This window comes from Meleagris gallopavo, chromosome 3 (assembly GCF_000146605.3).
Source record: "Meleagris gallopavo isolate NT-WF06-2002-E0010 breed Aviagen turkey brand Nicholas breeding stock chromosome 3, Turkey_5.1, whole genome shotgun sequence".
NCBI lineage: Eukaryota > Metazoa > Chordata > Aves > Galliformes > Phasianidae > Meleagris > Meleagris gallopavo.
In genome coordinates, this window is record NC_015013.2 from 42,277,052 (window position 1) to 42,302,335 (window position 25,284).

The window sequence follows — 25,284 nt, forward strand, 5'->3', positions numbered from 1 at the left end:
TTACATTAGATATTGCTGATGCTTGTGCTCATTAAATTCCCTATAGGCAGTATAAAAGAAAAAAGCCTCCAGCACAGAACTATCAGTGCTATCCAACTTTGATTGTACCACGTACACAGAAGGCAGCTATCAAGTCAATATGAAGTACTGAAATGCACAAATACAAGGTCATTTTCCCCAGCTATTATAACATGTTCTGTTTTCTTTGTGCATACTCCTTTACTGTTTCAGGTTTGCAATATATTGGCCTCATAAATACAAGAACTATCCCTGGAAACAAGCAGGACCATATTCCACTGGGAAATGAACAATCTAATCAGAGTTGTTTTTATTTTAATTGTATGTGATAAACCATACAATGCTGCAGTAAAGGTTAGAAAAGCATGTCACACATTTCTAGCATAAATCAAAGCACCAGCCTGGCTTCCAACATGACATTAATCTTGTTCTCATAAATATTGTTTAGAAGCCATTCCATCCAATGGAATCAGCTTGACATGGTATTTTCATGCAGATTCTACAGGCCATAGAAGGAGGAAAGTGCTCTGTACTCTACCATTACAGCCTTAATACAATGTGGGGAAGAGGCACTCTCTCTTCCTATTGGATATGAAGAAATTTAACTGTTTTGGCCAGTCTATCTACAAGCTCTGCTAAGCAATAGAATATTCCTTTTCCTCTAACTGCAATATAACTCACTTAACCATATAGCCCCCCACACCCCCAAAGAAAGTCATTAGAAAGAAACTCTCTTGAACAGATCCTAGTAAGAAGTGTTTTAAATGTAGTTACCTTTCTTTTCAGTCTTGGTGCCTTGGAAAGCTTTAAAAAAGTAAGATGTGGTTTGAAATCCTTGCTCCCTGAAATGTCGAGATTCATTTCATTAAAAGATTTTTCCACAGCTTCTGGTAAAGAAAAAGAAAAACTAATAATCAGGAGATGAAGAAAAATATTTAGAAGGTTAAGGGTGAGATAAGATTCTCACCATTCCTTTCTTGAGCAAGACACACAGTTAAAACACAGCATGAGAGAAACGGTTGTCATATCATCATGGGCGACAAAATAAGAAACACGGTAGACAAAATATTACCAAAAAGAAATGTCAAGGTCCACAAAGCAAGTACAACTCCACAGCCAAGACAGAAATTGAGAAGGAAAAGTCACAAACATAGAATTCCTTTCCAGATAAAATAGGAATCATTTACAGAGATGTCAGTTAAAAAAAACTCTGGCCACAGTTTAAAGCAGTAAGACCTTATCCCCCATTGAAAGAAGTGACTGTGAGCAACTCCAAAATTTATATTCAAGGTCTTTCAGCCAAGGATTGTAATGACCAACCAAATTAAATCAAGTTGATCTATGCATTGGTTTTCATCAACGTCAAAGGGTGGGATGCAGCCTCACAAGGACAGCAAGGTGAAGCCAGCAGGCAGACCTTTGCAAATCTTACAAACATAGAAAATTAAATACAGCTATTGCAGAACAAGAAACACCTCAATAGTGAACAATAACTCCAAAAACATTGAAAGCTTTGGATGAAGCTGGAGTATTTTGCAATTTTTCTTATTGACAGGAGTCTTTATAGCTTGAATCTATAAATGAGACAAAAACACAAAGATCAACACCTGCCCTGGAAACCTGCAACATAAATATGGTTCTTCTTGCCAGAGCCTACAACATTATGCCAATCTGTTACTCCTAAATCACTTAAACACTGGAAGAAGTAGGTTTGGCATAGAAGCATGTGTTACAAATAGCATATCATATTTTGATAAGTACATTGCTTGAAAGCACCCTACTTCCATTTTCTTGTTTCCATCTTTCAGGAAGTTTAACTGCATGTTTACTTACTAGTTTGTAATAAGCATTCATATCAAGGCAAGCCTGTAGCTTAGCTAATTAATACATTAAAATGCTTCTTTTCAGTATTTGCAATGAAATAGCAGCTGGGGCTGTCTGGTCACTTTGCCAAGGGAATTGCTTTATGTTTTCCAGCTGGAAAAATATATAAATAGTCTCCAATTACCTGAACAAGCACTTCATGCTACTTCAGATGCCTTACAGGATGCCCACCTACCCATCTCAATTTCCACCACAGGAGGATACAATCTTGCTGTAGGTCCAGTGTGAACATAGATACTTTAGGCCATCTGAAAATTGTACTAGGTGATTATGGTGGCGTATCAAACTACCTGTACAGCATCTCTGGTACTTTATCAGAATGAATGTTAACACAAAGAAACATGCTAATTCCTCTAGCACCTATACCATTAGGCCAAAGCACAACAAGCCCTATATGAACGCTTCCTTTTGAGAGAAGAGCTGTTTTTCTTCACATATCTGGAGAAATCATCCTTGGGATGCACAGAAGCTAGTAAATTATAGGTTAACAATATCAGACCAGAGCAGTGTCTCCTTACCTTCACTCAAAACCAGTCCCACCAAGCAACAGTGAGTTATTACTGCAGAGTGAAGGTCTTCCTGTCAGTCTTACAAAAGAGGCTGATGATGAAAGGAAAGTCAAGGCTGGGAAGCATCTTCAAGAAGTCAGCTTAAGAACAAGCTTACCACTCAGTTTTCCAGTCACCATCTTCTCTAGCTCATTTTGTTAATAACATAAGAAAATCCTATGACAAATTAAACATTACCTCCTTCACAGTAGACAATGTCACTGTGACAAGAAGAGGTCAGTATTATCCAGTATCTACCAATTAACTGCAGTGAATTAATCAAGAGGCAGGATGAATTTCTCTTTACTTTAAAACTGAAGTCTATGACAGATGTGGTACTAAAGGACATGGTTTAGCGTTCAATAGTGGTGGTAGGTGGATGGTTCGACCAGATTAGCTCAGAGGTCTTCTCCAACTTTAATGATTCTATGTCTATGATATGAGAACTAACAAACAGCCAAACATTTTTATTTTCTTAAACCCAGGAACACTTCAGAGGTTGAAAACTCCATTAAAACAGGCTGAACTGTTGACAAGTTATTGATAATTTCAACAATTTGATAAGGGTACAATGAGGCAGAGGCAGCTGGCAGGAGTGGCTTGATCTCTGTCAGTCAAATTATTTGCCATCAAACTTACAAGGCAATATTTGGAAATCCACGTCTACCTCACAAGCAACTAAAACTACTGATTAAACGTTAGGAAAAGAAAATCCCTACTCATTATATAACTATTAACTCTATGCTGAAAGAGGAAAGAAGAAGGAAAACCGGACAAGCATTTGCAGATGTATTTAAAATGATGTAATTTGCTATATATTTGCATAATTCCCAGATTCATTAAGTTCTAGAAATGAACAGAAACTATGCAGAAAGAAAAACGCTGGAAGTTACACCACTCTGAATAGCAAAGCCATTGGTGACAGAGTAACAACTTGAAAGCTGGCAGCTTGTCTCTCAGCCAAGGAAGTATTTCAGCAATCAATGAACAATCATACTACGTTAAACAGATGCAAGTACTGATGAAGTATTTCTGTGGTTTGGAATCAAAATTATTCTTCTCCAGTTTATTTGGAAAGGGGTTCAGATCAAAGGGTGGATCCTGGGTTTACAGAATTCTAAAGATGGAGGTGACCCAGGAATGGAACAGAAAGGAATAAGGAAGTAATTAAGACACTCACTACTGTAGAGGTTTTCAGTGTTAATGCAGCTCCAATAGCCTTTAAAAATATTAAGAAAAACATAGCACACATTCTGCAGAACCAAATTTAAACATTTTTGCTGTTGCTAAATAGAATGATAAAGATTGATCATGCGTGTCTCTTGATTCATTAGGAATAAAGTCCTCAGTAAAGCAAAATGGAGCAGGAGAGAAAACAACAATAGTCAAGAGAAAAGAGGAGGCATTCACTTCATCTTGCAGAAGAAAGCGAGGAGAGAACTAGGATGGGGCTCTACCAAAATTGAGAAACTGTCCCTTTTTTCAGTGGTATTGAAGCATGTATCTCATGGTCTGGGCTGGGCAAAATTGATCTCAGATGAAGCTACATAACGCACATTCCACTTAGCCGTCTTTCAGTCAAGGTTATTTTGGGTCAACTTTGAAGAAACAGTCTGGGCATTAAGAAGTTTGTTGAGGACCTAATCTAGCAAGTATGCATAATGGCAGACTACTTTTAACAGAAGCACAGCTGTTTTGAGTTAACATAACACCCTACCACAAAGGGAACAGTAAGGGAAAAGAATGCTGAAGTTGAAGGTAATGGGCAGTGAAGTGGTTCATTTAGCTGATGCAAAGAACCTGGTGATGTTGAGAGGCATTTTCTGTCTAGTTGCAATACTGATTACTTGGAGAAAAATAAATAGAAGGAGAAGGGAACAAGACTAATTGTCAAAGCTAGGAATTGGAGTAGAGATAAAGCAGCCTTAAACAGAAAACAGTATTCTGAAAAAAGCAAAACATCCTTTGAAGATCAGTCTCTTTGTGCTGTATGCCTTTTTGAGAAACATTAGTAGAACTATGCCTCCTTTTGCAAACAAAAAGCATATATTGATTATTTCTGCTCTGTTGTAAGTTGAAGCACAGAACACAGAGTAGGTTCTGCATTGCAAGCTAAACAAGCTCCTAAAAAAACAGAAAAGGATGAGGGAAAGGGGAAGAGCATCAAACCTTTCAGATGATGTGTTCAGATGAAGGTTAACAGTTAAGAACTGGAACATCCGTGAACCCATTTCTGCTTAGGGATTTTAGAATAGGGGAAAGAAGCCACTGCTGTACTTTGGTTCCACCCTCTGCAGTGGAAGAGAAAATTCATCTGCTGGTAGTACACATATATGTGCAAACACTGCTGTTTGTAACATCCTGTCCAAGCAGTAATAGCCATTCCATGCATGCCTTAATTTAGAGGAAACTCAAGTTAAGTCAGCACTCTCAAGGCTTCCAGTTCACTAGAATGGATAGGGCCTCAAAGTTGAGGTTTCACTTTGAAAACCTATGTACACCAGCAGGCTGTAAGATCGAGTCTGCAGGGCCTGCTGGAATAGCCTTGCTTTGTTACAAGACAAATGCCTTGGCTTCTCACCTGTCCCAAATTAGTACACAATTTGCTTTTATCCTCTTCTGCAGCTGACAGCTTCACATTAAATACTTAATAAAGAGACAAAGGAAAGACAGCATATTATAAAGCAAGCACAACAGCTCGGGCCAGCACTTAGAAAAGTTGACTCTGCAAATTAGTTTACCACAAGTAGTAAAGAGTCAGATTAAGCACATACCTGCAATTCTGCAAAGCATTTTCTGGTTTTCCTCTGACATTTTCACATATATCACTTGATTGTTAAACTGTCCAATCCCATGAAATGTCATAATAAGGTCTTCACCCTGCAAAATGGCTTCCACTTTGGTCTTGCTTTGCTTCAGTGCCAGAACAGCCCTTAAAAAAAAATTAAGAAACCCATTGTATTTTGAAAGAAGTCTGACTTAATGTGGTTTTTTTTTTTAATTATCAGATAATATACCTGGTTTTGGCCACTCTGTAGCACTAGATAAGATGTAACAGTTACACTATATTCCAGGGCAAATACCTTTGCACAGGCATTAAGTAAATTATGTCTTTCAATACCTTCAATTTCAGTTTATACAGTAGAAATGACTTTTGCTGAGAAGTGGATGTTCAAGTCATTAACATGTCAGAAATGTCTGTGCAAATATGTTACTGCTAAGCAGTCAAAGGGATAAAATTGAACTTATTTGTCATGAAATTTAAACCTCTGTCACTGCAATTTTCAACCAGTTCACTAGTTTTAATCTAAAACTTAAATAAATCCATGTTTCCAGCTGCAGCATATTTAACATTCATCTCCATTGTATTTCAAGGACAGTTCTTAAAATAAACTGATGGTTGAAATGGGACCTAGAGCTCTCACTATAATAATCTATATAAGTTTTGACACACACCTTGCTGTGCACATAAATCTTTGAAGAATGTGGATTACCAAAAGACAATACCTCAACCATTTTACTTAAACATTCTAACAGAATTTAACTAACTAGTTCCTTAGAAGTGAACGTCATGTCTTTCAGTAATATAATATCCACTGAAGTGCTACAGGTGCCTCTGGAGAAAGGATCCTGTCAGACATCAGGCCCGTGGATTTGAGCAGAGGTCTTCCAGTAATACCTTATGCGTATAACAGAATACTTTGCAACTGAGGATCACAGGAAACCAGTCTGTGGGCTGCTGCTTCCCAAGTTTACTTTATCATTACACCTAGAAGTTTGGACTACATTGCTTCATTATTTAAAAAAGTTATCTTACTATTGTATTACATTATCCAAACAGGAAAACAGCACTGCAATCCCTATGGCACAAGTTCTGTGCCCTGATCTTCATAGGAAAGTATTTCATGCATATGAAGGTCATTTTAGCCTACAACAGTCAGCATTATGACCAATTCTGAGTAATGTATTGATATTATTAATTGTTACATCAGAGCTGCTGCTTCTCGAGACTCCTGGAGATTGTGCAAATGAAAATTTGCTGAGGACAGCACTTAAGGTAGAAAAGGAATGAGTTCACAATAGAGAATTTTGCTTCCTCTAACTTAACAAGCAGGGATAACCTGTTCCCTCACTTAAGGCTGTAATGCCCAAACCACCATTAAACATTGCTGGAAGAGATTTTGTCATGAGATCTGAAGATGCCTTCCTCCTGCTGTAAGTTTCAGTAGTGCTATCAGCATGAGTAGATAAATTGTTGGCTTAACAACTAAGACAACCTTTTCTTTCAAATGGCGATGTAGAGCCATAGCCACTGAACGGCAGCTTCGGTAGGACTGCAGCTATGTAGAAGATAAAGGACGAAAAGCATCTGGCAAGTAAGATCTACTTTTCATTAGGTATGCCTATTATTTCTGTATTACAGGCACACATTCACTCTTAAGTTCATTAACACCACTTGCTTCATTCACCTCTCCAGCTGATTGATTCCCATTTTGATCACTGCTCTCCTTTAGTTTCCTATCCTCTTGGATGACAGCCTGCCTAGTCAGCAGCACTGGCAGGGATTTTTATTACCAAATTACTGTGCATTGTGTAGCAACTTTCACACACAGGCTCCTCAACCTATATAAAGGTTCTCATCTACTTTCCCTCAGGCCCTCCCAAAAAAACAGGCCCTCCTGTTCTTGAATGAACAGTAAACCAGGTCATTTTAAAATAAGGCACATACAAATTTGTCATTTGCATTTCCATCTTAGTCCTGCTTAGCCATCTCTATCTTTTGGGCTTATTTTTTCTGTTTAATCTTTTTGTTGGTTGTTCTTAGTTAAAAAAAAACTTCCTTATAGCAAGCATTTTGCTTTATGTCCAGGCATCCTGCTTTCTGTCCTGTGTCACATGATACAAAGGCCTGAATTTTTTGTTTTTATTTTTATTTATTTATTTTTGCCATTTCTTTGCTTATCACAGAATGGCTTAGGTTGGAAATAGACCTTAAAGATCATCTAGTTCCACCCCCTGCCATGGGCAAGATTGTCATCCACAACATGGGTAAAGGCTCCTGGAGAAAGATGCTCTCTACATCTCTACCAAGCTTTCCCAGTGCCAAAGGACCTTCCTTCACTTTTTTCTCATGCCCAGTGCAAAGGGCTTAGAGAAGAAGCTCCAGCACACTCTGCCTACTTTGACATCCATATTAGCAGCTTTCCAACCATGGGGGCTGTTTTCCTAAGTCCTCTTCCACTATGCCCATCATAACTCAGAGGACCCCACTGACAGCCCCCAACTTGAATTAAATGAGTACATCTTGAAAAGGAACTAGGCAGACTTTTGTTTTCCTTACTGCAACATGATCTATCAGTTAATGTTTTCCAGCTGATACAAGCACGGCTGATCTGAAACACTGTGGCTTCTCAGTAGGCAGCAGCTTGGGAAAATTTATATTTGTTGAGTTAATTTATGGTAAAAACATAGCAGTACTACCATTCACAGCCATGCTGCCATCTCCCCCATCTCATGACAGATGCACAAAATTTCAGACCCTGAAGCATCCCATCTAGCTTTTTGTTATCATGTCAAAAAAAAAAAAAGCCAGAAACTGATCAGAAAATCCTAAGAAAGAAACTTGATATGCCCCATTAAAATTATTCACAACAGAAATAAGGTTATCACATTTACAGATTAATTAACTATACTAGAATTTGGCAGAATTCTTACTTTTTTACTTCTTCTTCTGTTCTCAGGTGAGCAACAATTACAGTTAGGTGCATAGTCTGAACAGGAAGAAAAGCTCTCAACAAGTCAGGCTCCTTTGTGAATATGAGCTCTTGGACATCTTCAATTCTATCCAAAATCTGCAATGCAGTAAATAGGAAACAGCAAAGTAAAATGTCATTCTGGAGTGTCCAGGTATTGCAGGGAAAAATACATATATATGTAATAGACAAAGCTGAAGCATCTCACACACAAAAATACAGACCCAGTTCGAGTCCAACTGCAAAACCAAAATCCATCCCCACACTCCCCAAGATCTATTGCATAACATTCAGATTCAGCTCCTAAGTTAGCTTTTCCACCAATGGATTGATCTGTTTTCCCTTTTTAAGCCCGCAGGCTAAATTCATAGCTCTCATGTGAGCCAGCACCCTAGATCTTAAACTAGGTCTGGATCTGACCCTAAGCACATTTGAATAAAACTCACAGCAGTATGTAAATATTAATGCTATCATCATGCAATAGGCAGTTCTTAATAGACTAGGAAATTGAATAGCATTCCCATAATTAATCTTACACCATTTTCTGATTACAAGTTTGATCACAGATTAAACTGATGTCTCTTCCCAAAAGGAAGCTAACAGCAAATGAAGTAGATCAGTTTTGTAAACATGCTGCTGTCCAAGTTGATGTTTTCCAGAACTGCATGGCTCTTATGAGTCTATCCATGCCTTTTCCTCAAGTGCCTCCAACCAACCAGAGATTGCAAAGAAAGGCTTTTTTTTTTTTTGTAACAGGCTGTTAAGTTTTAGAAGCAAATCACAGAAAAGGCAGGTAGAAAAGAATTCAGTCACTCAAGGACAAAGCACCTGGTAGAAGCCATCATTACAGCTATTTGTGGATTTTCAGATTATTTCAGTGAGCACATGCTGGTTTACATGCCTAGATGCTCACACATGTTAGAGCTCTTCATTCTTGCATAGGCTGAAACAGCTGGGTCAATGTTTTTTTTTCCCCCCAATGTTTTTACATAATGTTTTGGCAGTTGTGCATTCCAGTGAATATCACCACAACCTGGACAGTAGAATAAATTAGTGTAATTTGCTGATAAATATCAGGATAAAGCCAGATACAGTCAAGACAACTCATCTGAAGATATGAATAGTGAGCTCTTTCAATCCAGACTGATAGTACATTTATTACTATGATAAAAATACAATTGAAAAGACTCTGAAGACATTTCCTACTGTAACTGAGGAACAATTTATTATTGCCTGCTACTTGCAGCATATTTGCCTAGATCCTGAGGAATCAAGATATCTGATCACATAAACTAGAAACCTTTACTTCAACAGAATAGGATGAGCACTGTCAGCAGTTCCACAAGACAGTCTCACACTTCCGCCTTCTACAATCTTTCCAAGAATACTCTTGAAAGATGACCTTTCTGCCTCCTCATTTTGAGGCTCAGACAATTGAGAAGTCAAACTTGAGTGAAACTCCTTCACAGAGATATCTGATAGTTGCAAAGCCGTTTTCATTATTTTCTTACCACTTTTTGTCAGTGGGCAAGCTTTACAAAAGCATATTCAGAGCTTTCTGCCTCTTCTCTAGTAGAAAATGTCAAGTATTCTTATACCTTTCTGCTTTGGGGGGGTTTGTAATATTTTTCTATAATACTATGCTTTTAATGGGATTACTTTATTTATTTGGAGTGGGAGACAGGAATGGAACACTAGTAAAAATATTGAAAGTTTCAGACTACAAAGTAAGAACCACCCCAACCCATTGCTGGAAGCTGGCATCCTGCCTCCTGAAACACACGAAAGGAAAGGGCTGATGCATCCACCAGGATTGCAACAGGGTTTTTCCCTTTGTTTTGTTGAAAAGGAAGAAAACACAGACAAGCCCTCAGCCCTATCATCAAGGGAGCTCTTAAAATCACTGAAGGAAATATTTTGGGTAGAATTAATTAGTAACATCTTTAAATCTCTTATGTAGACAATTGCAATGGCTACAGTATATTAGAAAAGCATGCCTTATGTTCCTTTACATTGAAGTCAGAAACCTCTACTTGAGAGACAAAAGCAACTAGAATTGTTGACAAATATTAGGTATACATATGTATACATTCACATACTTCTCATACGAAAATACCAGGCCTACAGCAATGGCAACAGTGTCCTTACCCTTCAATGTTCCCTGACACAGACCCTTACCCAGGTGTGTCAATCAATGCTACTGCTGAAAGTGGCCCTTAAGGGAGCATAAACTTGGAATATCTTGGGCAGAATAACTAGCCAGAGACATCAGAGCTGCCAGATTACCAGAGCTGCTGTAAAACCAAGGAAATCTGGGAGAACAGGATTGACAGAAAAGGAGAAAGGCAGAAGTGACACTCAGAACTATACAGGATGCAGTCACAGACCATGTATTAGGACACTCAAATCTCATTAAAATAGCAGAATAAATTAAGCATTCACGTTTCTTCCAAGCTCTCATGTTTTTTTTTTTTCCATGATCTCACTCCTCAGATTCATTCCTATTTTCCAGCCTCAATTTATTCTTTGCCCACTGCATACCCATCTGTTCCTCCGCCAGCATTGTCCTCCAGCTTACACAGTCATTTTTCCTTCCTGGAATTTATCTTCCCGATGTGCTCTGCACTTTCGTTCACCTCTCAAAAGAGTCATATGTAGGAATAACTGAAAATTATATGGGTCCATCCCCCAGATAACCTTCAGCAATTATTTCACTCAAGACAAAGCCAAAGAAAATAATTGCCTATGAAGAGGAAGGCACCTTTGACATCTCCCCTAACACATACATGAGAGTTTCTACCTTTAACTATGGTCGAAAACAAACTCAAAAGCCTTACAAAGCAAGCCACTGCACTGCGACTTCTCACTCTGGGGAGTGGGGAAAAAAATTTACAAAAGCTGTACAATAGAAACAGTCATTCTGTTTAATTGTTGCATTTCAGAATTGTAAATACAGTTGCCCCAAATATTGTATAGAAGCCTAAGCTGAAAAAAAAAAAGGATCTGCAACAAACAGTATTAGTTTGTTCATTGAAAAGAACACTATCAGTTAATGCAGGAGCTGGTGGCCAAGAGATATATTTTCACATCTACAAAGTTAACATTCAGATTTTGGATTTTATATGTTTTGTAGGAAAAGACCTGCATAATCATTACGAATATTAATATTGATAATTCACACTACTAATACTGTTTTAGCTCCACTCACACCAGGACACAGCAGTCAATAATTCAAATCATAACTTCCCTCTACCAAGTGTAATAGCCTCATTTTTATTTTTTCTTTAATATTTCCAACTCAAAGCTTGTCTTCATTTCCTCTTCATAGTGCATTTGTGTGCACAGTACAGGATCAAGAAAAGGCTGAAGGGAGCGTGGTGAATGCTAGTACAGAGCAGAGGGCTCTGTTTTTGCACACTGAGAAGCTAAGATAATACTGTCAGCAAGTCAACTGTCTAGGGAAGGCTGAATGGCATAAAACTTCCCAGTAAAGGTAGCAAATTCAGGACTGAAGCATTCTGTTTCTGTCTTTCAGAAGATTACATGAGCTTCAAAACACATCAGCTGAAAAGGGATGAGGAACTCAAAGGAAGCCAAGTCTTCTCCCTTATATTAAAAAGGGAAATGCATGGTAATATGCCTAAGTTCATAGAATTGGAGGAGTTGGAAGACACCTCTGGAGATCATCTAGTCCAATCCCCTGAAATGTTAGAGGCTCCAAATCAGTACTACATAAGTGTCTGAGCAGTGTGTGAAACCTTTCTCCAGCTCTCACAGTATCTTTGTATCATAAGACATTTCATGACATATCCTAGTACTGCAAGGCTAGCTTGACAAATTTCAGAAATACCATCTGTTAACTGGAATGTTTCAGAATCCTCACAAAACCTCTAGAAAAAATTACTTATGCTTTTTTCTGCTGATTGTTGTCGTTTAACAATGTGAAGGTGAAAAAAATCTGTTGCTTTCTCAACATTTCAGAAACATTGAAATCGCAGAATATACATGGATGAAATACAAGAATGCACACTCTACTTGTGGGCTCCCAGAATTAACTGTCTCTCTAAGGTTTCAGGGTAAGTTCGAGGTAAGAGAGGAAAATAGATCAACATCTCCCTTTCTGAATAGAAGAAAACTCTCATTCTCCACTTACCCAGTGAGGTTCAACAAGGCCAAGTGCAAGGCCTTGCACTTTGGTCAAGGCAATCCCAGATGTAAGTACAGAATGGGAGAAGAACTGAATGAGAACAGCCCTGCAGAGAAGGACTTGTGGGTCCTGATGGACAAAAAGCTAGACATGAGCCAGCAGTGTACTCTTGCAGCCCAGAAGGCCAGCTGTATCCTGGGCTGCATCAAAAGAAGGGTGGCTAACTGGGAAAGGAATTCTTCCCCTCTACTCTGCCTTCATGGGACCACATCTGGATTACTGCATAAGGGCCTGCACAAGGAAGACACAGATGTTGGAGCAGATCCAGGGGACAGCCATGAAGATGCTCAGAAGGCTGGAGTTCCCTTCTTATGACAAAAGGCTAAGGCTTGTTTAGCTTAGAGAAGACTCCAGATAGATTTCACTGTGGTCTTTCAGTACTGGAGGAGAGTTTATAAACAGAAAAGAGACCAGCTTCTTATATGGGCAGACAGTTACAGGACAAGGGGGAATGCTTTTAAACTAAAAGAAGGGAGATTTAAGGTGGATGTTAGGAAGAAAGTTTCTATTCAGAGGGCAGTGGGGCCTAGATACAGCTTCCCAGAGAAGCCCCATCCCTGGAGGTGCTCAAGGCCAGGGTGGATGGGAAACCAGTCAGTTGAGCTGCTGGGTGGCAGCCCTGCCAACAGCACAGGGTGGGACTGGGTGGGCCTTGAGATCCCTTCCAGACTAAAACTTTCTATGATTTTATGATGATTCTCCAATTCAGTGGGGAAGGAGGTGAACAAATTAATTCTGGTCTTCTCTGCACTAAATATAGCTTTAAAACAATGTAGAAAGGAACAACTCAAGACAGTGAAAGCGACTGCTTTCTTTTAAAAAAATATTACAGAATAGATGATACTATTGCAGAGACTTACCAATTAGACCTTGTGAGAATAAAATGACAATGTTTTTTACTGCACTGGTAGCGTAGCAAAGTCTCACTATTCTATGCTTCTTAATAAGCTTAGAAACAACATTTCTCATTTAATGCTTTTCAAGTTTGTTGGAACAACAAATTAAAAATACCTGGTCATTTGTTATTGGTATAGAGACAAAGTAATTTGGAGTCTCTCGTGGGCGCTTCTTAAGCACTTCTCGCTCCTGGCCTTCTTGTTCAACTTCAGTCACCACTTTGGGCCCTACTTGGCCATCACCTTGGCCCTGTTCCATCTCTGTATCTCTGTGACCTTCCTGCTGCAGTGATAGGTCTGCTTTCAGCTCTTCCTTCTTTTGGTTTTGGTCATATAGCTGATCTGTCACCTCACCATGCAGGCCTGCTTTGTTTTCAGCCTGTATCTCCATTGCTGCTTCTCTCCCATCTTCTTGGCTTTGTCCATGCTGGAATTTTAACACCTCTCCTTCTTGATCCTGCTTTTGACTATGAGCTCCCTGTGGAACCAGCTCCATCACAGCCAGTTCTCTCTTACCTTCAGATCTTGCTACTGACTCTCCTTGATTTTCATTTAGTGTCTGCTGCTCTCCGTTCTCTAGTATTTCCTCACCTTGGTCCCGCATACAGCTCACCTCTTTTGGCTCACAGCCAAAGTGCATCTGTACAGTGACCTTGAGATCAGTCATTCCTCGTTCCTGCACCTTTGGCTGTACCTGCAGAGTAACTTGTGGGAGAGCTGTTCCTTCGCCCTGCTGCTCTAACTGCAACTGCACAGTCACATCTGGCATCTCCCACCTTGGGCTCAGCTTCTGAGGCTGTACTTGCACTGTCATTTCTGGGGCTTCCCATCCCTCGCCCAACTTCTGAAGCCTCACCTGTACAGTCACTTCCAGGGCCTCCCGCCCCTTATCCACTTGCTGTGATTTCATGTTTAGGGCCATGCCTCCTTGTACTGTTTGATTCTGCTGCTGGATATGCTCTGTGCCTACCCCCTGAGGCTGCTGACCATGGGCCAGTGTCTGTGGCTGTGCTGCTGGGAGATAGCCTTCTCCTTGGCCCTGCTGTACAGGAGAGCACACTTGCTGAAATCCCTCTGGACTGCCATCCACTTGAACCTGCTCCTTGACTAGCTCTCTTTTTATCATATTAATCCTACAATGCCAAAGCTTTCTCCTCCCAGTTCAGAGCTTCACTGAGATCTTGTTCTTTCTTCAGGACTTGAAGTAATTTTTTTTTAAGGAACTGGAAAAAATAAAGAAAACGGAGTCCATCAGCTAACAAGAAAAGGTGTCTGCTGAACTCAAAACTCACTATAAGAAGCTCCAATTATGCCAAATAGTTCAATCAAAACAAAAAGCCAACAAGAATGAACCACTCAACCATGAAGAGCCTACTTCTAGATTAGACTGCTACCTCTAGAATACTGTATTTTCTCTTCACTTCTGCTCAATTTTTGTTTCACGTACTTTAAGGTAGGAGCACAATATTTCATAGCACATGGTGGTATATAAACAAAGACCTCATTAAAGAGACAGAGTCTTACCTGAACAAAGTTACCTACAGAGATCCAGATTAAGATAATATGAGCCAAGTATTCAGAAGTTGACTGTATTCTGAATCAACTTTGCCCATCAAGCTCTGATCGTCTTTAAGTGCAACATAGTCTGATCTGATCAGAACAGTACACACTATTCTATTCTTTCCCACTCCCTCCTGCACCCTTAAGTGTACATTCACGTATTTATGCTCAAACTTCTACCATTCCCTCCCTTATCTTAATATCTCCCATTCATCCTATCCCATTTCCTTTTCCCTACAATAAAGTTTCATGACTTCCCTCACCCACAGTATTCAGACACAAGCAGTAAAGGCAGCGGAAGTCCAAAGATTTTTGCTACTTGTTTCTATTGCATTCTCCATAGAAATCTGAAGAACCAAGGATATTTTCTCTGTCAGATTAACAGTTATAATATAATAGGTCCTTGGATGACAGGTACAATGAACAGCAGTACCACAAAGGAAGACATCTGAGCAAGTAAATTATAACCTTCCTAAACTTCAGAATCCTTTCAAGTCATGACAACACTCATTTTTCCCCTGAACCTATAAAAGTATGGGCAGATATTTTTCCACAGATCTGGTCTCCAGTGCAACCTAAGTGTTTGTTCAAAGTTTGCAGGAAGACCAGGAACTCCAACCCCACAAAACCCACATCCACAAAAAAAAAAAAATATGGAAACTAAATATGCAAAGTCTGGAAAATTCATACAGTAGCTAAACATTTTGGTATCAGGCAACTCAAGCCACAGGTAATATGGCTCTCCCACTATTTGAAAAAAATATTCTGCAGTAGGCTGAAAGTGTGAGGCTTCACAAGCTTCCTTACTCCTCATAAGCACAGAACAACCATGTCAGTTCTGTGTTTGTGCCCACAGTAGGGATTCAGTGGGGATTCTTTAGGTTGTTAGGTTTGTGATGAAGAATTACTCAGACTGAGGATAAAAGGAGTACATAGACATGAACTTCACAACATAATGGAAACTTAAGTTTGTCAGTATTAACATTCAACTAGTCTCATCAATTTTACAGTACTTGTCCTGAACTACTTTGCTCTTTTAAAACTGTATTCTTTCATACGCGCACCTACAAAATTTTTTGTTGATATCTTCACCACCTAAAAAGAATAAGAGCAGCGCCTGTTACCCAATCAACGTTATTCACAAGCTCATAGACCTTACTAACATTGCAAGCCTAGAATTAAGGGCTCGGGGGGAGGGAAGATGTCATAAAAGTTAAGCCCTCATATTAGCATCAGGCAACATGCCATGCCATCCCACATTATGCAGGACGTATATATAGATAGATAGATAGATATAGAGAGATGTATTATACCCATGCCCTAACATTTTCATACATCTTTCAAGAAAATTTACTGCCTCTGCTTAGTACAACCTGAGCTCCTCAGAGGCTAATGAAGTAGTAGCATCCTGGTCCTTCAAACAGTTTAGCACCTGTGATTATAACAAACAAAAACAGTTGCTGGAGATCCTGAGGGATAGCAGCATTCCCGAAGGCTTTAAGTTGCCTGACTCCCCTGCAGCCCCATTTAACCCAGGTGACAACACCAAGCAGTTTTCTTCCCTGAGGGAGTCAAATAGTTGTGAGCCAACCGCTGAAGACTATGCAATCTACACAAGTAAGAAAAGTTCCTGCTCCCATATTACATCAGAAGCCTTGAAATATGCTCTTAGGGTCACCTGAATAAAACTGGAAGACCACCCAACCACACCCATAATATGTGAACTGAGGACAGCACTTTCATCAGATACTACCAAAGTCACAGATTTTAGCCTTAGACATCTGCAGCCTTGAAACAGCAAATGCACAAGCTCCAAGGGAAGATCTCTACCCCAAGTTCCACACCCAAAGAAGCATTTCTGACTTGTGTAACTGTCAAAGTAATCCAATCCAGAAATACCCAAAAAGAAAATCTGATATGTCCCACACTGCTGTAGACATTACTTAGGCTAAGACCTTAGTCTCCTGTCTTCATTTCTCACATCAAGTTATGGGAATCAAATGCTCAGTGCAGTTGACAATACATAATTAAACTCCACTGCTCTAAGCTTTAATTCTTGGAGTGAGAGACAATTCTCCTTAGATCAATTGATTGCATTGCCCCAATTGCATTGTTAAACTACCACATAAAAGAGAAATTCCGGCAGCCACACAACATTTGTTTCCAACCAGAAACAAATTTCTTGCACTCCAGGGAATTATCACTGGAAACTGGAAACTGGAGAGGGGGATTCACTGCTCCAGTACCTCTGAAGTATGACGCCAAGATCTGCTGCATCCACCTTGCCTCATGCAAAATGCCTCCCTGAGCAGAATATATAAGTCATAGCAAGCTTTTACAAAGTTCTGCTTCATCAGGTAGTTCAGAAACTCCTGAATTGTTTGAAAGATATTGACATGCAGACTTCCTGGTTCTGGTCCAGAAAATTTGAAATAGAAGTCTCTTAATGGACATTGCTTTCTTCCCCAAATCACTCCCCTTGTTAATGTCTTGCAGCAGAGCAGGATGCTAATGCAATCCATAAACCTAGGACAGGGATTGCCTCCAATGTCCCAGGAGGCTGTCTGGGACAAAGGGCAAATTTGCCAAGATCCTATTCAAAGTATAGGCATTTGCCCACCTCTCATGCCCTACCCTTAATATGAAATGCCATTTGAGGCCATAGCACTCTCCCTACGTTGCTCTTCTCAATAAAGCTGTCAACTTATTGAAATATTCTGATGTGCATGAGGTAGAAGGAACTTGAAACAAGAACTGAGCATAGCAGGAAAATTTCTGCTATCTCACTTGCTAGCAACATTCACCTAGAACATTTAACTCATCCAACCATAACAAGACTGTAGTTATAGAAGTGACATTCCCTAAAATCTGTTCATTTTATATCTATTAAATCTAAATTAATCTAGATCAGGAGAAGTACAGAGTTTATTGCAGCTGAGTTTCTCATTCTTACTGGTTTATTGCACTTTCCTAAGTGTGAAATTCTGTCACAGCTGACAAGAAATAATACAAGGAGCAAGGAACTAAGTTTAAGTACAATAAGTCATCTGTAGCTAAAATCAAATTGCACAGAACTTGTTTTCTCTGAAGCATTTTTATCCTGTTTTATCTTATCTTTTAGTAGAGGTCTAACATAATGGGAAGAGGAAGGGTAGAAGAGCAAGGGGGAACAGACAGCTCCAGTTAAATAACACTAGAAGGGATTGTGTGAGCAAAGAACTCCACAATCCCAACCCTGCATGTAGTTTCTTCAAGCCTTAAACCCAGTTCATTTCAGCTGGAGAAAATCCAGCTGCTGCCTTCTTGTTATCTGTTAATCAAGAAGCACTGAGGTGCTAGAGGTTCTTGACATTAATTCTAGCTCCATCTCCCCAGTACAAAAGCAGAAAAATCAGGCAACTCACACCTCTCTGTCAAAACAGATGCATATTTGATGATATCTACCTTCATCTCTCAGTAATCCAAGTAAAGACATAGGTCATTCCAAGTTTAACAGAAGACTACCAACTCCTTACCAATACATAAATTCAGAGTTTGTTGACTTCCAAAGGTGAGCACAAAAGGGTAGAGGATGAAAGCACAACAGAAGCTATGAAATGAATAGTATGTATGGTTAATAGAAAGACATTTGAGTGATACACCCACTGTTCATAAAGGCAACATGCATCTTACGGAGACATTTTTTCCCCTTAGTGACTCATTACAATTCAACACATTGTCAGACCACACTGAATGAATTGTTCCCAGAGTACAGATGAAAGATAAGACTTGATTCGTATTTAATGATCCACCATTATCATATCTGCATGTGGGTAGAGTTTCAGCTTTTTGTTTGCAGTACGCATATAGTAGTGATCATGGTGTCTCACCATGGTGATCACCACTACCTAACTGAAAAGGAAAGAAAGTTTTTCCCAGAAGTGGAGGTTATTAGCTTTTAAACAACTGTGGGTAGCTTGCTTTATCATCTACTCTTTAAACACTATAATTAGAAAAGATGTTAAATATGCAAGATAAACTATCTTCCCTCTAATATGCACATTTCTTTGTAAGTTGTAGTGATTACACATACTATATTAAAAACTTTGTAGAAATGTCTTTATGACTGAAATCACACAATTTTACCACTATCCTATTCCAGCAAAATCGTACACCCATGAAAAGTCTCCTAATCATTATTCCTGCTATTAAGATCTGAGCAGATATTAAACACCAATTATCTTTGATACTGTACTGATCTTTAATGTACAACAGAAGGTGAAATTCTGTACTTTCTTATCTGGTTTAAACTGCAATTCCCCATGCCCTATGTGAAGTAAAACTTTATTAAGGTGTAATTCATTTAGTCTGCATTTCAAACTGCATCTCTGTACTCCCTAGAATGAAACTAGGTTGTTACCCAAGATTAATTTAACGTTATTTGCATAAGATAATCAGTTAGCACACATTTGAGATTACTCTGATTTTAGTAGGCATATCATTTATGCAAACAAAAATCATTCTTTAGAAAAGTAGGATTCAATTAGTTCTGATGCATAAGAATCAGAAATACCAGGATCAAAGTAATAATTAAAAGAGGATACAGTTACACACAATTAGTTGCTCATCAGCAGACCTTGCAGGCCTGTTCTGTGTTGCTCCTTCACAAGGAAAGCTCCTAAGACAAATGGGAATCACCCATGGCCGATTTGGAAGCACCTCCCAACACCATAAGCAAGTTTTCCTCTGCACCTGGTCAACACCACTTGCCACCAGCTCAGCCAGACCCAGCAATGCCATGACCATGTGACACCAGAACTCCTATAGAACCCATGAAACAGCTTTCCCATCACCAAGCCAGCTCCATGCAGTAGTTACCTCCTTCCCCCTCCCTACCTGCTTCTTTCTTTCAAAGCCATGCAAAAGCAACACTACCAGCTTTACACCAAAACCTGTAACTGTGGCTCTGATAAAGTGCTGTCCAGCTACTGTCCCATTATTGCATTACAGAAAATTTCTCACTGCAGTCCTACAGATTCCATCATCTCAGCAGTATCTCACAAGCCAAAATATTATTCTAGGTGTTTGCTTTCCAGTCAGCAATTATGGAGATAATCTTTAATCAGAAATACAGTTCATCACATCACTCCTGCCTCTACTCATAATAGTCTCTAGTGATAACCAGCCACAACCTTGAAGATTTTATTGCCTGCAACCTTAGTTTACTCAGACTAATGGCTCTTCTTAAGTACTCATATCCACTTTGAAAAACCAATATTGATTATTTGCTCCTTAAAAAAAATATTCTCCAAACATACTGCAATACCTGGAAGTCTCCATCATAAATTATTTAGTACCAAATTCTGTAGAAAGAGTACAGCTAAGCCTTCATTACCCACTTTAACTTACGCATATTTCCAAACTCAGCATAAGCATCCAGGCCACTTGCCATCAGGCACCAAATTCATGCCTGCTAACAGCCTCACTAATCAGACTAGTTTGTGTAACAAGAGCAAAGCACTCAGTCTTCAGTGTTCTTTAGGCTAGAAATGCACATGGCAGAACACAGACTGGACAAATCACCTCTCAAGCTGAATTTAAAAACTACCCTATCTTATTTGTTTTCACTTACCCAGAAACCAGAGTTGATTTTTTTTAGAAAAAAAAAACAAACCAAAAACCTGCATCAGTTTTGCAAGTTACTTGCAATGGATTTACTTCACTAACTTCTTTTACTTCAAGCTCAGTTGGTAAGTTTCTAATTGCCTGAAAGAGGCGGTAAAGTCAGCGTTTGACCAAGTACTTTATACATAAGGCCTGTTTCACAAGTTCTGTGTCACCAGGAAGTAACTGAAAATTATGCAGCATTCAAGCAGTCCTGAGAACATTACACTTGTGGTATACACACAGAGATTTTATGTCAGTTAAGTATTGCTTTGCAAAAAGACTCCTGTTAAACATACTCCAATTCTGTATTGAGGCATTTGAAACAGTATTTTCTATTCTTCAATTGGAAGAACGCACCAGTCTGTACCGGGCAGAGTAACTCAGTATTTTTCAATAACGTCTAACAATCCGTGTTTTTACATATCTCCTTGGGATATGAAAGGCTTGAATAATAAAAACCAATCTTGTGTATTGGTGTAAATACAACTAACCATTGAGTTGCAACTTGGATGATTCTTCTGCTGTGTAAACAAAAGCTTCTGCAGAGTTGCTCCCATTGCAGTTTACCCTGCACTGCAGATCTATTTAGATAGGAAAGCAAATGCGTATCTTTCCAGTCTCCCTATTCAACAGGACCCCAGTAAAATTAGCGCACAGGTTTAGTGCACGAAAATGCTGCTGATTCATTAAGCAGCTCATATTACGCATACGTTCTGTTAGAGCAACACAGATCCTTCTTTCAAATGTGATATAAAAGCAGAAGGGTGGAAACTATAATGCAAGAGGCAGCTAGTGCAACGCCATATGGAAGTAGAGAAATAAAGATATCAGCACTTGGCAAATCTCTCCTCTTACATTTCACATTCATATGCTCACCACATTTAGACATAAAGAGTGCATCTAACACTCCAGCACCAGAAGAGAATGTTTTGGTTGTTTTTTTCCCCCCATTCTTCAAAGAAACATGCTTTTACAGACATATCCCTGTACAGCAATAATAAGCCTTCCTTAGCAAATTAGTAATGCTCCATTGGTAATATGCTCTTCAAATTAAAGCCAGAAATAGTAACCATCATGTAATTTCACTACAGAACAGTGAACTGTCATAGTTGTGCAAGTATCAGTTGGCAGCTCAATTTATAGAATCACTCATGTTGGAAAAGAACTTAAAGATCATTGAGTCCATGACACTACCTTTATGTCCTGCAAACACATGGCAGGGCAATTGAACAAAGCAAGGAGTATTTGGGATTCTTGTCTGTTAACAGGAAAGTAATTTCCTTCTCAAATTGAAGAACAGTTATTGAGTATAAAGAAAACAGTTATCCTTGAAGCTCCTTTCTCTCTATTCACTGTAAACGATGCCCATTAAGTTTTCCAAGTTTCCCTTGCACTTTTCTGTTTCAATTTTCTCTGAAACATTTCCACTTGCATTACTGCAGTATGTCCAACAGAGAGAGTCAAGAACTACTGCTCTTATCTCACTGAGTGCATCCTGTAACATGCTCCTGTCATACTCCTATCACAGTGCTCTTCTTTTTGTCTGGGGGCAAAAAAGGCATTTCCTTCACTGACAAGGAAAGGGTAAAGAGCAACCTATTCCCAGTTCCCACCATTAAAGTATTTACTTACATGTCAATTATAATAAGGAAAAGTTATACTGCTTTCTTGGATTTCCACTGTTGCAGGATGCATTGCAAAGATATAAACGGTCAGTGCACACATGGAGAAGGAACACACAGCACTCACATCACTTTTTTTCAGGACAGATGAATAAAGGACACTGTGGTAGGATAAGTTTGGAAGGTTACCTCCAACCATCTCCTAGCAAGTTGTCTCAAGAAAATTAAAGTTTGTTACTTAAATTCAAACTGATACTGGACAGTAAGAAGAAGCTTTCATAGATCAGCCATCACCACCTCAGTGCATGGTGCTGTACACAAAGTTCAGTGCACGAAAGGATGGTAGAACAGGCAGAAAAGGAAGTTACAGCACTTACAGCACTTTCTAGATTAGGTACTCCAGTAAACAAATAAGTACTTTTGAAATTACAAGATCACTTTCATAGAAATTGAAAGATATTACTCAAACATTCAGAGGAAAGGAAAAATATTACTTAATGCTTCAAGATGAGCAATTACTATACATTTGTAGAACACACATCCAGCACTCATATAGACTCATACTTTCTTTAGAAACAGCTTTGAGTTTTGCTCTGTCACTGAAAAGAGAAACAATACTACTCAATTACCAGTTCAAATACACAATAAAATATTATTTACAGGAGTTTTGTCTTTATTGCAGATTTTTAAGAAGTAGTAATTTACCTTTCTATATGAAGGAGACAAGAGAGATTAAAGTATAAATACTGTTAATAGCAGAGTAAGGCATAATGCCATTAGGAGTTATGGAAACTGTCCCACCTTCATTCCTTCATTTTCTGACAATGATTTTTAAAAGAAAAAGTGAACTTTTCCATCAGAATTCTGGGGTGGATTACATTTTTACTGAGAAGGAACTAGCCCCGGTTACTTGCAAGAACTACAAGTTACAGAGCTGCTTTAGAGGCATGGAATAATCCCAGAACCTCAGAAGTCAGGCTTCTAATGAACAAGCAGCTGTGCCATCATCATGGAAGGAACAAAAGCATATGATCAGTAGCTTTAGAAGCAATTTAAATAGATCGAGACATCAATGTAGTTGATCTATTTAAATTCATGAGATCATATTTGGAAACACAGAAAGGCACTGCAGGAATATAAAACTGTTTGAATTAAGCTTTGCAGAAAATGTGTCTTTTTCGAGCCTTTTCAACATCTTAGTGCAGTCTGAAGCCATTACATGCAACATCAGTATGTGAAATACAGAACACTACAAACCTAGCAATTAGTGAACATTAATTACTTAAAAATGCTGTAGGTTGAAAGATGGTCATTTCTCAGAATTAAGAATACTGCAACAGGAGTCTTAAATTACATATTATATGCATATACAAACAGAATTTGTGTGTGCATATGCATTCATATACACATATAACCTAGACATGAGTTTTACTCATGCAATTATTGATGTGTTTTCTATAGTACAGTATAAATTAACTCATTTACACTGTGGAAATCCCCATGTTCATAAATTTCTTTCAGAATGAAAAGGATCCCAAAAGACATCACAGAGACTTGCAGAGACCAGAAAGCACTCGTTCCCATTAGCAGGTTGCTGAGGACCCACAACTTCACTCCAACAGATCAGATCAAGAAACTTCAGAGCACTTCCCATCTCCCATTATTCTCTTTTTGGCTGCCCAGATTAAGATGCCTCCTAGGGTCATGCTGATATGGAAGCAGTTAGAAAGCCTAAGGAAAGTCACTGCAGACTTCCTGCATAGTCAAGTGAGAAAATGGCAGATTACAGGCAAGACAGTTATTCCACAGATAAAAGGGAAGCAGATTCAGACAGGCAGCAAGGCAAAAGAGGCTGCCATAGATAAAGAGAGGGACAAGGGCAAAGAGATCACCTCATTTTATACTCAACCAGCAATCCCCCATCCAACAGCAATACTGTTAATCCACAAAGCATCACTCTGGAGATTATTAAATGCTTTCATCTACAGGCCACCCTCCTCTGAGACATGCTATGAAGTACTCCAGGGGCAAGGTAGACCTGCATTTCCAGTGCTCATCTGCACTTCTTGGGAAAACAAAACAGGACATTTACACTTCAAAGCTACTGATCTGGCATTTAGCCAACAAATACAAAGTTCAACTTGAAGTTGTTATCAAAATCACATGACAAACCTGAAGAACAATCTTAAGGCTAATAGGAACTATACCATTGTTTTTGTTAGTTTTTTTTTTTTCAGGAAAGTTTCATGAAAGCAAATACTGAAATATTAACAAAAATAGCACACATAAATCACAAGCAAGTGGGACACTGTCATTACTATTCCCAGAAGTGGTAGCTTATTAGGCCTATTACCTAGATTTGATGATGTTACCTACTGGCTATTATTCAAGGCGTGTATCTTTAAAGACCAAGTACAGCCAACAACAAAATATCCCAACCTAATAAGCAGCTCCACCTTGGACAATGATGTTTCCAGAAACATACATTAACCAGTAACTTTGTGTTTGAAGCTAATTTATTATAAAAACAGACATCAGTAAAATATTACATATAAATACAAAACATTTATTGTTACCTCCCCCCCTCAAAAAAGGGTGCTAAGTATTCAGCTCAAATAGGGCAGTTTCTGCTCCTTTCAAATTCTCTAATCACTTTGGAAGTAGATGGAGTCAAAAATATTAAGAACAAGAGCTTAAAATAGGAAAGATGTAAACAATTCAAGGTTTAATCCCTACTATATTTTAAGTAAGTTCTAAGAGACAGTAACAAAGTACAACTAATACCTCAAGGAACACATCTTTAAGGAAGATCCCCTTAAAACACAAGTAGGATCATAAGCCACAGTACAAACAAAATTAGCAATTAGATTTTCTATATGTAAGTTACACACTTTACTCTCGCTAATACCATATTAAGACAAGCCACACCATTCTATTTTCTGCTTCCTACCACATGAAGCTTTATTACCCTTACCCATTTCCTAAATACACTAGAACAGGTCATTACTCTAAGGACAACAGATAAATATAACAAACTACAGCTCTAAAGTACATATACATGTATGTAAAACTGAACTAACTACCTACTTACCAGGAAAAAGCAATACCAGTCATTTGTTCTTGAATTCCTTAAAACAGGACAACTTTTTT

The 25,284-nt window shown here is 38.8% G+C and overlaps 1 protein-coding gene across 1 annotated transcript in view; it reads right to left on the reverse strand.

Annotated features, from left to right (window-relative positions):
- Positions 1 to 25,284, reverse strand: part of LOC104910279 — a 27,826-nt gene extending 2,542 nt beyond the window's left edge. The window contains exons 1-5 of the mRNA XM_010708785.2: positions 25,226 to 25,284; positions 13,422 to 14,529; positions 8,166 to 8,302; positions 5,225 to 5,382; positions 793 to 905 (exon numbers count right to left, since the gene is read on the reverse strand). Coding sequence (XP_010707087.1) covers positions 793 to 905; positions 5,225 to 5,382; positions 8,166 to 8,302; positions 13,422 to 14,432 — 1,419 coding nt within the window. The 5' untranslated portion in view covers positions 14,433 to 14,529; positions 25,226 to 25,284. The remainder of the gene's footprint in view (positions 1 to 792; positions 906 to 5,224; positions 5,383 to 8,165; positions 8,303 to 13,421; positions 14,530 to 25,225) is intronic.